The 17,937-nt window shown below is 33.2% G+C and overlaps 1 protein-coding gene across 2 annotated transcripts in view; it reads left to right on the top strand.

Moving 5' to 3' along the window:
* Positions 1-210: 210 nt before the first annotated feature.
* LOC149807370 (epithelial sodium channel subunit delta-like) overlaps positions 211-17,937 on the top strand; it is a 60,348-nt gene continuing 42,621 nt past the window's right edge. The window contains exon 1 of one of the 2 annotated variants that reach the window (XM_089965911.1): positions 211-838. In XM_089965911.1, the coding sequence (XP_089822037.1) occupies positions 804-838 (35 nt within the window). In that variant the 5' untranslated portion in view covers positions 211-803. The remainder of the gene's footprint in view (positions 839-17,937) is intronic. The other variant, XM_089965903.1, reaches the window with a different exon arrangement.

Genomic DNA, 17,937 nt, shown 5'->3' on the forward strand with positions numbered 1-17,937 from the left:
CCACTACTATGCAATTGATTTTGCTGCACAACCAACCACTGGGAACCTCATCTGCATACCAGTGGGTAACCGGTGATATATGTTAGCTCTCTGGAGTATTTACTGCTTGTATTATATATAAATACAGCACCTGACTTCAATTAGTGCGTCAACTCATTCAGTTACCATGGTTCTACTGACGAGCTGTAAAGCTTCCGCAGTTTTTTTCTTTCCTTATTTGTTACTAGTAAATATTTGATTGTCATCTTTAATATAATAACGTAAGATTTACATTATTTACCATACGGGCTGCTATGATATTGACAAGTGAGCAGTGCCCGGATGTGTTGTGTGTGAAGTCATCTGTCCTGAAAACGGTATTGGGTGAGAATCAAAGACTACACTATTATGATACCTAGACTGGCGATTAGTCCACAATTTAACATAAACAAAGTACGTTGGTCGAATACGGGTGTGGCTCGTCGTCGATTTTGCTAGATATCTGTTTATTATGCTCTGTACATAAACCGTGCATATCTATGTGGGTACATATTCTCAGTAACTATTCATGCTTGTACTATGTTAGTTTTCCATGTGATTACAGTAAAAAAAATACCATAACATGAGTCATAGTCGAGTATCATAAATAAATGCCCTAGGTAGCAGCGACTTTGTGTGTTGAAATGTGAATATGTAAGAAAACAGAATGACTTCCCGACATAGGCATGATTGCAACAGAGAGGCGGACCTGACGAATATTTATTTTCACTTGCCACTGTGGAAGCGTAGCCAAGAAGAAAGAATGTACAATGTGAATCTCTTTGATGGCAACAACAGGAAAGAACAATCAGCCAGAAAGGTATGTATTCCATCTTAATATCTCTCCTTCTGCCTGTCTGTCTGTTTGTCTATCTTAAATAAGGCTAAATTAGGGCCCCTCTGGAAATGCATTCGCCAGCTAACCTTTGAACAGTCCGAACCATAGGATCTCTTCTTAAGGTAAATGTCAATACATGCCAAGAGAGAGAGGACAATTTTTCGTCTTCTTCTACCTTTCTTTAAATATCTGGTGTTTGTGTACCCTATTTTATGGCTACCGGGTTGCATTGCGCAAAGTTACAACAATGATAATAATTTGTACCCGGTTTCATTTGACGAAGTTGACAAAATGAAAATCGGTCACAATATATAGCAAAGTATGGTGTCAATGACTTGAATGAGAACACCTAAATCATCAAAAGTGTTTACGATATAATTTATTCTTGCAGAAATGTCCAAGAATAGAAAATAAAGTCCGAAATAAAATTAACAAAAGAGACAAAACATGAGAGGGCTGGTTGAGAGAGACATAACAATTTGACTGCATGTATTTGCTTAATCCATCCATTTTCACATGATCAAATAACAATTGTAAATCATCCATTCCCATGATACCCAATTATGTAAATGACATAGAGTAAGCTGTACTTTTAATTGCTCTTCTTTTTATTTTATTTTTTAGTTGTTTTTTTTCCTTTTTTGGCGGTGGGGGGGGGGGGAGCTAAGACGAGTGACCTAATGGAGTGGCCAAGCGAATTACCGCATATGATTCAAACATATGAAATAAATGTATTTCTGATCAACAGCATATTGGGAAAGGTGTGTGTGTGTGTGTGTGTGTGTGTGTGTGTGTGTGTGTGTGTGACAGAGACAGACAGACAGACTGCCAGGCTTAAGTCTCGATAGATCGGGATAAATTACCACATTTGAATTTATCCAGTTAAGTTTTGCTCCTACGCTTTATGAATGTTTATCGACTTTGATTTTCTTCCCAAAGCACGTTCAACACTTCTATATGAATCTCAACGTATATTTAGTTCAAATTTTAGTTCATCTTTTCGATTAACAAGGAAAGCTTCTACCCAGGGCGGACAAGAGGGAGCAACAGGGGATATATCCCTGGGGCCCTGGCCGAACAACACGTTTAATATTATAAAAGAAAAATTTTGTTTGAACAAGAACTAGGAGAAACCCGGGTGTTTCTTAGCCCAGGCAGGGCCCGTGAGCGCCCAATACGGCCCTGCTTCCACTGTTGACATTCGACACTAATAGACCTACACTTTAACATTATAAAAACAACCGGCAAAAAGACAGTGTACGTGCGCTTTGACTCGCGTTTAGACAAGTCACGCATTCATATTTAATGTAACACTGCGTTATGAAGAAACATTCATAAAATGACACATACTGTTGTATTCAAAAGAAGGACTATTCGGTTGAATAATTTTCTATGCTCTGTCCTCTAGCTGATGTAAACGAACTTCAGCCTGCAATTTGGTTCATTCAGGCGTGAAACAAAGAAATTAACAAGAGCGCCATCCACCAGATTGTTCGAAATCGTAATATAAAACTGACATTTTAATTATTCTTATGTATTACACAATATAATATCGCTAGCACTCAAAGAATCAGTTCGGTAGGTTAAAGAAAAGCAAACATTGAGCACGAGTTTTTTTTTCCCAACGCAGAATGAATTGTCACCACATATGTTGTTGTTGTTGTTGTTGTTGTAGGGTTTAACACCATTTTCAGCATACGATATGCTGCTATACATGGCGGCCAGTAATAATGGTGAAGGAAGAACCAGGGAAAACCCCCGGAAAGAACCACCGACCCACGAGAAGCTACTGGCAAGTTTTCTCACATCCCACATAGGCTGAATCCGAGACTCGAACCCACACAGACAGAAGTGAGATGGCAGTTATCCGTAACGGAGAGCGCTTTAGACCATTCGACCACTCGGGGTCCCGTCACCACATATAACTACCATGTATAAATTTACCACACAGAAATTAAGTCTAGGCTCGTACTTTTCTCATATATATATATATATATATATATATATATATATATATATATATATATATATATATATATATATATATATATATATATATATATATAATAATTATGTATTATTTTTTATTTGGTTTGGTGTTTTAGGACACAACAAGAACAAATAAATGAGTTATCTGGTGCTGAGACAATCTGGGTTACATGTATTGTCCAATGTCACACAATAGTAGCCGATTTGATCCCCGCCATTTTCGGTCACGAGTCCGGAACAATATGCACTGATCCAACGCAGCGCCTTTCTTTATTAGTCGCCTCTTATGACGCATATGAGAGCTCATCGGGTCTATTATATATCCCCAAGATTTGAACCACGGTCTATGCATTCTGAATTTTTATTCTGTGTTCGAGTTGGTGCTTTTAATAAATAAAAGGGGGTTATTATAACTTGCACATTAGTCATTTAGATAATAACAGCTTCTTATCCGCAATTTGAACCTGAGTTTTTCTGTCAGTCAGTTATATGTTACCAATGGCAAGTCACTTTCATCGATTGCGCATGAACCCTTCATCTCTGTCTTTCGTATGTTTAGATCCTTTACGCTGAAAAGAATACAAACCTTGTACAATGGCATTTATTAAATTTGAAGGATAGTATTAATGATACGATCACACATATTTATAACGTTTCCAAATATAACATTTCAGAATTTTGTGGGTGACAGTTCAAATAATGAAATATAAATTCTGTGTTATTTTTTTTTAAATACCACTCCCCCGTGCCTTATTCGTATTACTTAAAATGTTTAGTGGTTAGAGTGTCCGCCTTGTACACGGGAGGTCGCGGGTTCGAACTCTCGCCGAGTCATACTAAAAAGACTTATGCAGTTGGTACTAACATCTGCTTCACTTGGCGCTCAACATTAAGAGGTTATTGTTAGGACTGGTCTGTCAAATGTACGGATAATATGACTGGGTGGGACATGATGCTACATGTATGTGGCATTATGCCTCCCTCAGTGCTAGATATCACTATAAACTGCCACATTGCAGACATCGTAGCGATATGACTGAACAATTGTCAAATCTACGTTAAAAATCCAAAATCACACACACACACACACACACACACACACAGATATATATATATATATATATATATATATATATATATATATATATATATATATATATATATATATATATATATATATATATATATATATTCATGCATGTATGAAACGATGTATAAGCATGTATATATAAGCAAGATAAAATCAGTCTAGTCATTAAGTCCATTTACTTACAATAATAGTCACGCTTTTACCATTTAATGTCCCAGCTACACAAACTCAGATCAGATATCACCATATACATCTGTTAAGACGTAAAGCCCTATGAACCTAAGTAGAATCATGCAGAGATTTCGGAGGCGCGTGCAAAGATGTGGTCGACAATGCACTGTACAGATAGCACAATATATTAAAATATATAAAATAAAAACCGAACTTTTCCAGGTCAATTTTTATGTGGAGTCGACAAACATTTCTTATATTCGTTTAGTGTCTCAAATAAAGCCTGATCTTGATCATCACCCATGAATGTTTGATTATTTAGTTACTGTACTGTATAACATTCCCCCTCCCCAAAATACTCGTCCTTGGAAATATATTAAAACACCGTTTATGGTATATATACCCCTCTCCAAAGTAGGAGTGGTACGTATAAGACTGAAGTTAGTATTCGCTTCAGCATTTGTTTTTTTTCGGGGGGTGGGGTGGATTTTTATTTTTTTACTCGAATATGTTCTGTCTTTGACAAAAATTTATTCATGTTTAATACATTGGAATAGAAAATGTAAAATATGATTCATATCGCTTTGCATTTGGGCGAGAGAATGTTTACCAGTTTATCTGTGGACAAATAAAGAGAACACGTTTTTGCAATTTGCCCATGTTGGATATGTTTAACACACTTGAGCATACGACACGTTGAGAACTTTTATGATGGGATATTTCAGTTTCATTACATTTAAAACTTCATTTAAACATATTCACAATTCGCTGCCATTTAACCTTCTTGCAAGGTACATCAACTGTTGTCTGTCTCATTGCCCCATTTTATCCTATTTATACTAGATGTGGGTGGCATTTACCGCTCTCTCTCTCTCTCTCTCTCTCTCTCTCTCTCTCTCTCTCTCTCTCTATATATATATATATATATATATATATATATATATATATATATATATATATATATATATATATATATATATATATATATATATATCCGGTGCCGGTGGTACGTAGCACCGTACTTTTTCACTGTACCGGTACTTCTGTAGTGTACGATATATGGAGTGTATGGAAATTCCACAGTAATCATTTTGAAAATTTAATGATGCTTAAAGAATGCTTTAATTTTTCTTTCCAAAAATAATTAAAAAAATAATTACAATTAGCAGCAGGGAGGGCGAACCGACCTTTTGTTGAACGTCCCATTTTGAAAACTAAAACTTTCTATAAAAATGAAAACACAAGGTCAATAACGTTAAACCGAAGCCTCTAACTAACCGAGAGTTTCTCTTAAGGGGTTAGTTTACCTGTTACTTTTTTTTTATCGTCGTCGTTTTTCAAGACTTATATGTGTAAATGTTTTACCAGGGATGCCTGATTGAGGTCGCGCCCTCCCTGCTGCTATTTATTTGTTATAACTCTCATCCAAAGATTTTATCAAGACCTATACGATATCGTGATCGATGATCATGTAAATTTATCGTTATAAATCCGTATGCGGTAGCTTGCGCTTTTGAAAAGAAATTTTTAAATCTAATTATGTCCATATCTCCCTTCACCAAGTCCGATTAATATATCTAAGTGTATGTGTATCAACTCCGTTAAAGATACCTAAAAAATTACAGTTGTCCCTGATCACTTTCGGAATTTATGTATATCGCTGAGTAACATAAATCACATCAGTATTTTTATGCCTACCTCGAGAAAATATTCTAGTCGGATTTGATTGTTTGTCCAGCATCACATCATCGTATACTACTAAATTATTAATAAATCCATCAAGGTCATCTACGGACGGTGCTTCGTCAATATCAGTTATACAATTAATAATATCATTAACATCTTCATTAAACAATCTTGCGTTTTTATTAAAATCCTTAAGTACATCGTAGCATCTCTGATCATCAACTGACGGAGCTACCAAATATAACTTATCCCACTTAAGCCATCTGATTATTAGATTAAGCAACAATTGTGTCTTACCACTTCCAGATGGACCTATTATAATCACTCTGATGGAATTCGGTAATGCTGATATATGTTTGACTGGTTTTTGTTTTCGCGTCGCTGAGAAATCAATAACAACCAGGTTGTAGACATATAATAAATAATATGGATTTATATTGTGTAAGATGCAGGGCATCCACCCCTACAAGTGAAGTAACAACTACGATAACAAAATATAAAAGACATATTCTTATAGGTAAATGTGTAAAATGTGGTACAAAAAAATATAAGTTTATTTCTGCGAAGACAGGTGGTGACATTGCAACTTCGTTAGGAAAATCACCAGGAACTCCGTGGGGAAAATACCCTGGAGAAAAACATCTTCCAGGATATAATTATTGTGATCCTGGAACCAGACTTGACATCCGACTTAATAAACAATATCAACCAAGACCTGGTGAATATCCGATAAATGAAATTGATAAAGCGCGTCATGCTCATGATGTAGCTTATAAAAATCCAGATTTAGAACATGTTGCAGATGTAAAGTTGATTCATGCATTAAATTCCATAAAAAATAAATCTTTCAGAGTATTATATTCTAATTGGTTAGTAAGATCCGCGATGAATGGTAAACTAGCATTAGGAGCTGGTAATTAATCAAATTAATTATAATATAATGGAATCGATTTATTATTGCCCAAGAGGATATTGGAAAGGTAAAGCAGCGATTAGTAAACTTGCTGAATCAGCGAATGTTACACATGCCGCCACCGCAGCTTGGTTAGCACGTCGGACAATATGGCAAATTTACCTATCACCACCTAAACAAATCGAATACGCACATTTTGAGGTCAGCTCTCCCAATGAGGTTCACCAAGCAGATATTTTTTTACCACATGATACTATTAAAACTGGAAGACGCCAATATACATACAAATACAAATACAAATACGCGTTAATGTTGCAAGTAGATATAAGGAAGCGGAACCATTATCAACTAAAACAACAACTGAAGTAGCTTCTGCTTTTGAACGAATTTATCAACGTGGTGGTCTGCGATGGCCACAACTATTACAGGTTGATCCTGGCAAAGAATTTCTTGGTGCAGTATCGTCGTTGATGAAGCGACATAATGTCAAAATACGACGAGGACATATTGCAATTTATCGTGATCAGGCAATTGTTGAACGACACAGTACATATTTCATCCCAGACGATAATCTCTGGAATATATTTCTCGCCCGTACATACATATCAAAATTCCGAAATAATTCAATCACACGATTTGTTTTACCAGAACAACCTGTTCCATTAAGATAAACTGTTTAATGCATAGCTACGAGATAATTTTGATATTTGATTATTTTTGTAATTAACATCTTTAATCGAAACATCAGCGGATTTTGAATAATCAAGTATATTTTCTCGCTTTATTTTCCATTCACCCCATGATGCATGAGTGCCGATATTTAATTTTTCCAACAATCTTGATTTTTTTTATCGATATAAAACGAATCTATAGCATTGAAGATCGGAAATAACTCACAATTGTACCTTATTTATTTCCGTCTGATAAATTAACATTACTTCGATCTATAAACTTTTTTTCTCTTCATATCATCTTACTCAGCATCGTCTATAATCAGTCTTGTACAATGTCGTTTATGATCATATGATCCTCCTTGGGTAAATTTACCGATTATTTTTCTGCCAAGATATTTCGCGATTTTTTTATCACTTTCTTTTCTGACCTCGGATTTATTATTAAAAATTTTAGTAATTTCATTCTGGTCGAGATCAGGAAAATTTTCTCTAATATTTTTTTAAATATTAAACTTGTCTGTTTGTGGTAACCAAACTTCGGTCTGTTTCCGATATGATATAATTGCTTCGCTGACAAACAGCGATAATAATATTTTTACATCAAACATGTATCGTAACAATACTCTCGGTGCCCACATCTTCGTTGAAAAATGTTTGCCAAACCAAGCATAACAAATCGGATCAAGATTTTCGGCAAACTCAAATGACTCGATACAGGCGAATCCAGTCAGGTCAAAATCTGTTAACGGTCCGTTTATCGATACTCTGGTCATCTCATGTCCAAATCGCTTAAAATATACAGAACATTCTCCCATTCCAATAAAACTTCCGGGATAACATGCAGCCATATCGAGTGATATCATATTTCTATGATCATACTTGGTATTCCATAATCCATCATGTCCGGATTCGACACAACTCGATATTATGTCACTGAGAAAATCAAACCGAGTTGGTTTCCATGAATTTTTCTTTCTAGCAAAATGAGCCGCAACTGACGGAACTGTAAAATAATTACCAAGTAATTGGTCAATATCATCTTTATATTTCAAGGCAAGATTTTTCATTAGGTCGTACAAACTGATCAGAGTTTCCATCATCAAAACTTTGAAATAACCATACTGATACAGAAACGTTTTTACTTATTTCGTTAATAAAACCATATATATATATATATATATATATATATATATATATATATATATATATATATATATATATATATATATATATATATATATATCCTTGTTAAAATTTAATAGTTCGATTTTGTGGAAATATTGTTACTGCGTCAGTCCACGCATGTGCATTATTATGATCAACGATATTTATCGGAGTTTCTTTTTTTATTTAATGTTTCGAATCGCATAAAATTTATCCTGTTATTGAGTTTACTATTATTGGAATTTTTAATGTTTTTAATGTTTTTTTTTCTAACTTAGCAACATATTTCATAGACGCTCCTGTATCTTTGACTATTTCTCCACACTCATTAATTACTTTAAACCTATTATCTATTAGACGATTTCCACGAGTTGAAACGGTGAAATGTTCCGTTACTCGTTCGGGTACTCAATTTAACCTTGAAAATTTCGTCGGTTTGAGATCTTTATCGTTGGGTTATTCAATCAGCAGATATAACACGTAAAAACGATGGTCACAGGATACGCTCGTTCATAATAAGATTTGTCGATACCAGTCAACATTCCTGGTTTGGAATTTTTATTTAACATAACATTGTTTTCACGAACACGTGCAGGGTCTAGTTTGTTACGAATAATCCCAGTATCAGCTTGTTCGGTATTTACAGACACAACAAATTTTATCCTGAAAAAATAAATTCGATCGTCAAGATAATTAATAATCTTCGCGGCTTGATTATTGCTCATTGTAACATCGATTACTTTTTTATCTTGAACGTCGATAATTTTTAATGTTGTCCATGTATAAACTGCACCATCATTATAAAATTCTTTTTTAGCATCACGCATGATTTTAGTCAGATTATTATTTTTTATCAGCCAAAAATCCCCCTTGTGAATCGTGAATTACCTTATCAAGAACCAATCTGTAAGAAGGATTATTTTCTGATATAAACAAAAAAAAATCATCCATATAATATTTAAACGAATAAGTTCAATTAATGTTTTTTCGTATTATTATAATGACCAAGCAAAGAGACAAATATAAGTGGCCAATAATCGGCTCGACTGATTTTTGCAATCGCAGTTGTGTTAGTGAATATTATTCATCTCATAAACAATACGTAAAACGCGTAAGTAAATGTCCTGTTCGTTGCATAAATTGCCAGCACGGAGTATGAGGAAAAACTGAATTATGTTCAGCGTGCGGAATTAAAAAATGTCGTGAATTGACGCGATATTATAAAAGTAAAAATAACGGTGAGTTTATCATTGTTCAAGATTATATAAATAAATTTCCACACAAGAGCGTTTGATATCATATTTACTAGTTGTTGAAGTTGGAGCTTCTAATATATGTGAATTATCTAATCTTGTTTTAAGAGATATTTTAAGGTTTTATTATTGTTGTAATGGAGAGAGAATTTGTAAAATACCCAGTAATTAAGGAATATGAAGCATCTCGCGATGGGTATTATTAGAAATTGTCGATTAAAAAACAAATCGGTTATATTATTAATACAGGTTATTGATCTTTTGCAATTAAAAATTGAGATATTTTTCTCATAGATTTGTTTACGAGTGTTTTAATGGATTAATTGAGAAAAATCTTGTAATTGATCATATTAACTCAAATCCATTAGATAATAATGTATTTAATCTGAGGGTTGCTACTCGGAGTCAAAATTGTAAATATTGCAAAAAAGGTAATACTGGTAGACCTAAAAATCCTTACAAGCCAGTTGTTGCTGTTGTTGAAATAAACGAAATTAAATTTCACTCAATATACACAGCCGCCAAATATTTCAATACTAACTTACATTCAGTAACATGTTGTGCTGATGGTAAGACTAATCTAACATTTTCAAAAACATATAACATATGGGTATAATTTTATTATACGTGATGATTATAAGAAGCAAAGATTAGAATATATTATATGGACCAGAAAAATATTGATGATATTATTTACGAGATTTAAAAATCAAAATCTACGGAACTGTCAACAGAAATAGGCAAAATTAATGTGTTTAGTGTGGAATACGTCACAAACGAATATGAAAAGATAGAAATGGGATGATATTTTAAGAAAGATGCATTGATTAATAAGTATCGTTTTATTAAAATACTTGAAAATGCCGTCGAAAGTTTATCTATTTGTATATCATACGACAGTATTCAAGAATTAATCCCTCTTATTAGGGTAATTAGACATGTTAAGAGGGTATTATCTCAGCAATATAGTAAACGAGATAAAAGACAGGTATATGCATACCGACTAAAAAGATGTGCGAATCTGAACAAAACGAATTTAAGAAACAAGATGATGAAATTATAAAACTTAAAGATAAAATTAAAAAACTTAAAAGTGAAAAATCTGAAGATTTATCTAAAAATTATGATATACTTGATGATATTATATACGATAGTGCGACTGCAGATAGTTCCCAAAATCAATATTACGGTGATTTTTTTCCACAATGCTATTATTAATCATTTCAGCAATATTATTATCCCCGGTAAATTTAGGTGATATTATTTCAGCATCAACGGTGAGTGATTTGTGTATATTTTTTTTTTGTTCTCAAGTTCACCTTATGCAATTTTAATATCTTCGTGTAATTTGTGATTTTTTTACATTGATGTTAGATAAGTCTGTTTTACATCTTTCTTATTTTTTTGGTCTTTTTTTATTAATCCCGTAATAGGTTGGCCAATGGATCGGGGAACCATCCCAAGGTCACCTTACAATCAAACATTTCTGGTTATCAGATAATCTAGGGATAATAAATATAATCTACAGAGAAAGAAAAAATAACACACACGCATACACACATGTATATGGCACACAATCTAGGTGACATGGACTTTGTGATATTACAGTATTTTGTTCCTGTTTACCATCAAGTCAGAGACAAGTTACATGTTCATTATTGAGGTCCATCTTTGAAGAAATTGGTCCTTTTTTTATTTACCTTGACAGTGTATTTTTCAATGTTCTTATGCATTGCAACTATTTGCTTAAAAGCAAAAATAGAAGGATTTTTCATATTGAATCTGCAAGCATAAATATAATATTTTGCCAAAATAAGCAGAAAATTACACAAACTGTCCAGTTTCTTTTTTGGACAGATGTACAATATTTGGGCAAAATAGTGCAAAAACTTCAATAAAACGGTACCAAAACTGTGAAGTAATACTGCAGTCATAAAAGAGATGCTCAATACTTTCATTTTCACTCTTACAGAAAGTACATTTGTTGTCATCTAATATGTTAATTCTTTTTAGAAAATCATTAGTAGCGATTATTCTATGGATTAATTTAAAGTTAAAAGAGATCAACTTGGTATCCTTGGTACAGCATTTCGCCCGGCTATAAATCTCAGACCACTCATCACTACTTATATTTTTTATTAAATACTTGCATCCAAGTTTCTTGCTTCGCAGTGTGCTGTCCTTTAGCTTCCTGTAAAAGATTTTTGTAAACAAGCTTGAGTGAATCTTCTTTCGCAAATTAATTATTTTATCCTCCTGCTTTTCAAAATTATTATGTACTAAATGTTGTTTTTTTATGGCATCTTTCCGTGCTTTTGGAATTTTGGATTTTAAGGAGAAGTATTTCAAGAAATCGTCGCTTCTAGTTTTTTGTTTTATTATTTCAAAATGTATTAAATTACCTTGATCATCTACTAGATCATTCAGAATTACAAAACCAGCTTCTCTCCAGGATTTGTATTGATAGAATATTTTAGGGGGCACAAAATTTAAAATACTCATGGATAGATACTCGTTAGGACTTTGCGGTTCTTCTTTCCAGTTAGATACTGCCAAAATTACATCTCTCCAAAATCTGTTTTTAATGAACTTGCTAAATTCTCCTAATTTCCTTCTCCCTAAATTCTAAATATTCTTTTTATTTCTGAGTATAGTTGTATTGACTAAGTTCTGCCACGTTCCATTTTCCTTTTCCAGCAATCTTTTAACCCATCTTATCTTAATATAAATAATGAATGAAAATATGTGTATCATATTTAGTCCTCCCTCGTTTTCTGGGGAAACTAGTTTTATTCTCTCTACTTTTCCACCCCATACAAATTTAAATAACGTGCGATTTAGTTCTGCTTCAACTTTTGCTGATGGGTTAGGAAGTGCTGAAAAAAAGTATGACTATGGGCAGAACAAGAGTTTTTACAACAATTACTTTACCAACTATTGACAGATGTCTTTGACTCCAGCTTGCCAGTATTCGTTTTGCTTTTCTTAGTTTCTTCATATAATTAATTTCCACCATCTGTTGTAAATCTGGAAAAAATTCTATGCCAAGGAGTGTAAAGTTAGAACAGGACCAAATTAGGCCCAATTTGGGACATATTCTTTCATTAGAAAATTTCCTGTTTCCAATAAAAATAGTTTTTGTTTTTGTTATGTTACATTTAAGTTCAGATAATAGAAAAAAAACCTTGCAAGATATTCATAGTTGCTTCAACAGAAAAATGAGATCCATCAAGAAGAATAAAAGCGTCATCGGCATACTGACCCAATTTATATTCACTGGCGTCAAAGATTACTGTTTTACGTTCTTTATTTACATCGCGGGCCTTAATTTAATCGTCGCGTTTGACTCAAAGACTACGTAATTCGACTTCGAGTTTTTCAATTTCATCACGCAGTTCGTCACGTAAATTTAATTTTTCTGTAAAATCATTATTACAATCATCTCTTGTTTTACTTAACTCGGTATCTTTAACTCTCCTGATATTTATTTCTGCTTCAATTTTTTTTTTTCAGTACATAATTTGTTGTGCAATTCTTTATTATTTTTGATTTTTTTTCTTCTCGGTTCTATTATCTTCAATGATTTTATCAACTTTATCAGTAAGATTCTTACCCCGAAAAGTTCCAGCAACACCAGCGGGAAATTGTTTGTTTTTATGCGATCTTTACCAGATTTTGTATAATCTGTTCAGACCAATATGATATAATTCAGCAACTTTTTGCGGTGATTCATTTCCGCGTAGACTTTTTTTTTCTTCATTGTATATATATATATATATATATATATATAGAGAGAGAGAGAGAGAGAGAGAGAGAGAGAGAAATAATTATACAAAAATAAATATACAAAAATAAACATAGAAAAATAAACATGACGGTAATTATAGACGTACATATAGAAAAATAAATATGGCAGTAATTATAGAAAAAACAGAGATAGAACATATTATTTACCTAAATAAGGCTTTTATAAAAATAAAAATGGACAGCAATTTTCATAAATATCGTCTATAATTACTTTCTATGTTTATTTTTCCATATTTATTTTTCTATCTTTGTTTTTCCACGTTCATTTTTCATATTTATTTTTCCATGTTTAACTGATTTTGTCTATCTTTGTATTTCATATTTAGTTTTCCATGTTTTGTTTTTCTTTGTAAAATTTTGACCCGCTTTTATATATATATATATATATATATATATATATATATATATATATATATATATATATATATATATATATATATATAGTCACGAGGGAAATTATCATAAGCATTAATAATCATAAGATTTTAACAATTTCCCAGTTACCATAGATGCAAAATAACTATTGTATCTTTGAAATTTGACCCGTGTAAAATCAAAAGATCATCATTTTTTTTTATGTCTGCTTTGTCAGTGGCGAAAGTATCATAAACATAATAATATCATATGATTTTGATATTTTCTCCTATCTCACATACAAATATTTACTCAGAATTGCATTTCTTAATTCAAGCAAGTGTCCGTTTTTGATTAGTAAGTGTGAAATTTATTCTGGATAATAAATTTTTATGGCATCGTAGATAGAATGGATTGATTAGTTCTTGTACAATCAAATATCCAGTAGGTACGTGCGGAGTAAATGTATAAAGAATATATCCGTCTTGAGCTTGATTTGATTTTTCAAGATCTACTTGATAACTAATCACATCACATGTTTTGTATCTTCAAAATAATATTGTAATTCGGATGAAAATAAATTTTTTAGGTTACTGAAAACATTTAAATACTCAGTTTTTACGTCATTCGAAAATGATTTAAAATAATTTTCATCAATATGTTCATCAATAACGAGGACTAGTTGTTCCGAATCAACCATTATAGTATATTTACTTGAAAAACTTCCTATACCTTCATTATAGCAAAAATATTTCCGTTAAGTTTTTGATATTCAGGTTGTCGTAAAAATATTTTCTCATCCGTGAGGAATTCATCTAACTTTGGTTCTAGTGAACCTTGATATTCTGGTGGAACATCAGGCCAGCCTAAAACAGATATGAATGATGATTGATACATATGAACGACGTAATGGGGGAAATTTATTTCAATCACAGCGGTAATGTTGGTTCGTGAACTGTCATAGCTATTTTTGATCCTCTTCCACTTATAGATTTTATTCTGCGCTGAAATTCATTATTGATTTTTCAATCTGATAATTTCCTTTGGATATTCCAACAACTTGCCAATCAGGAGTTCCATCTGGTTTATTTTTATTTGCAAATACAAGTGAATTATTTGCTGATAATCCACCAAAGGACTTTGATCTGATATTTGGCCAACTGTAATATACTCGTAATTGCTATAGTGCGATTTCCTTTACTGGAATTGCAGTTGGAAAGTTAACACTAAATTCAGGATTGTTTGAGCTTACTGATATCATCGTTGTTTTCAACGGTGTTGTATTAACGACGTCCTGTTGCAGAAGTTCTTGCGATGACGACATTATTATCTAAATTCTGATTCTCCAAATTACAATTTACAAGATTAGGTGTGGATTTTATTACTTCCATTACTTCTTTGTAAATCTTAATCATATCCGCAAACTCACAATCAGATATTTTTACCATCACTAAGACTTGCTGATATTAGAAAGGATGATTTAGAATATGCTAACGTCGCTGTGTGTAATTTTACTATATATTCGTGTAATTTTGTGTTTGTGCATGTACATATTTTCTTTGCAATGATATTAAAAATACCAACAATTGTTGTTGCAGCTGAAACACAAATTGTTACAACTATTGGTTCCAGTGATAACAGCAGACACCGAATAAACAATTATATAAAAAAACAACTATATGTCTATGATATTTTTTTAATACTTTTACTATGTAATCGTCAACGATATTTTTTAATTGTGTTTGCCATTCACGTACTTGATTATATATGTACTGTTGCACATTGATTTGGGAGCTCATTATATTAAGCAGGTGGTAATTTAGCGACTAATTCAAGACACCAATAATAAAATCAAGCCGTGTTTGTTTTCTTCGGGTTCCACAGTAAACGTTTCCTCGTCGTCGCGCTCCAACGTCAGTAACATAGATCCGCCTGACGGTGTGAGTGGATAACGTCGTTGTACCGCCGTGGATATTGTAAATGTTGTAATACCAAACAATGATAACCTGTATGCGCCGGTAACCTCAGCGCGACATTTGATATATTTATTAAGCGGTCACCGTAATACTTGTCCAGACGCTACTATATACACTGCACAGTCAGTAATCTTTTTTATGTCAGCGAGTTTCATGTCAACAGATGCTGGTTTTCCACAACAAAAAAAGCCTCAACAAATCTATTTATTCTTTTGTGAAAACCCAAAATTGTTTGTATATGATTCTTATAATCATATTTAAGTGTGGTCGTTTCATTATTAATTGAAACTAACGAGTTCATTATTGGAAGTTTATTATTATCCACGTATCTCTTCGTTGCAACTTCCTCGTCTACTAATGGTTCTCTCAAATAACTAATGGTATTATTAGACATATTGTGAGAACCAGTCATTGAACCACCGGATTTTTGTGCTCGATTATGATCCGCTAGGGTCCGTATTGGGAGGGGGGGGGTCTTTTAGACACGGGGGTAATTTTACAATCAATATTAAGGACAACACAAGTGTGCCACAAACAGTTTCACCTCCTCCAAATAAAAGAAGTGTTATATACGATAGTGACACAGATCACTAATTACCCGTGAAAACCAAAGCATGGGCACTTATGCTATATGTAACCTTTCGTTATAACAATAGCCTATACTACTACAACAGAGCTGTCGGCCAAGTGTCGTTCCATTATTTACAATATAACTTTCTAAATTCGAACCGATGAAAATGAAACATTTTCTTGTAATAAATATTAGCTATTTCCTCTTAATTTCATATAATATCCACATATTAGAGATAAGCTTGACACCACAATTTCAATTGACTTGTCGTCACCATACAGTTGGGATACAGAATTTGAGCGGCAACCATTAGCAGCATTTGAACCTGTCTTTATGGATTTCGTACGTACAATCCTGATGAAGAGTGCACCAAAGTTACGTGAACTTGATCAAATTCCAACATCACTTCTACTTGAGTGCTTAATACCTCTCTCTCATCTGGGGAATTCCCATCATTTTTCAAAACTGCCATTGTAAAGCCTCTGCTGAAGAAACCAACACAGACCATAACGATTTAAAAAACTACCGCCCAGTTTCTAATTTCCCATTCATTTAAAAAATCTTAGAAAAGGTTGTTCTATCCCAGCTTGCATCTCATCTGAATTCAAACAGTCTTTTTAGCAATGTACAATCTGCATATCGCCCTTGCCACAGTACTGAAACTACTCTTCTAAAACTAGTTAATGACATTCTCTCTGCGTTGGATAGAGGAAAGATTATAGTCCTCACCCTCCTTTATTTGTCTGCAGCATTTGACACAATAGACCATGATATATTACTTCACCGTCTCCAGCATGTATTTGGAATTCATGATACAGCCTTACTGTCGTTCAAGTCCTACTTGGTCAACAGGACACAAATTGTGTATTGTGTCTGCAGATGGAATACACTCCAACCCAGTTGATCTATGTTGTGGTGTTCCACAGGGGTCTGTTCTTGGACCTGTTCTCTTCATTCTGTACACTCAGTCGCTCTCAAGTGTCATAGATCATCATCCAGTGTCTCACCAATTGTATGCTGATGACACCCAAATATACAAATCTAGCCACCCAGCTGAAGTTGATGCTACCATCCAAGGTGTAGAGAGGTGCATTTCTGGCCATTCTGATCACAACACAAAGATTTTCTCATTCACATCCTTTACCTCAAACAATAAATATCAGCAACGCCAACATTAAATTCACACAATCAGTACGAAACCTAGGTGTTACTCTGGACAGTACTCTCACATTGCTCCAACATATCATGAACATATGCAAGGCTGCATATCTTGAGTTGAGACAGATCAACTCCATTCACAAATATCTTTCAGTTGATGCCACTATAAAACGTGTGTGTTCATTATTACTTTCAATACTGGACTATTGTAACTCAATTCTGTCTGGTTCATCTCAATATCTACTCCAGAAACTTCAAAAAGTTCAAAACACAGC

The sequence above is a fragment of the Sinohyriopsis cumingii genome, chromosome 1 (genome assembly GCF_028554795.1).
Source record: "Sinohyriopsis cumingii isolate HCF-2022 chromosome 1, ASM2855479v2, whole genome shotgun sequence".
In the NCBI taxonomy this organism is placed as follows: Eukaryota; Metazoa; Mollusca; class Bivalvia; order Unionida; family Unionidae; genus Sinohyriopsis; species Sinohyriopsis cumingii.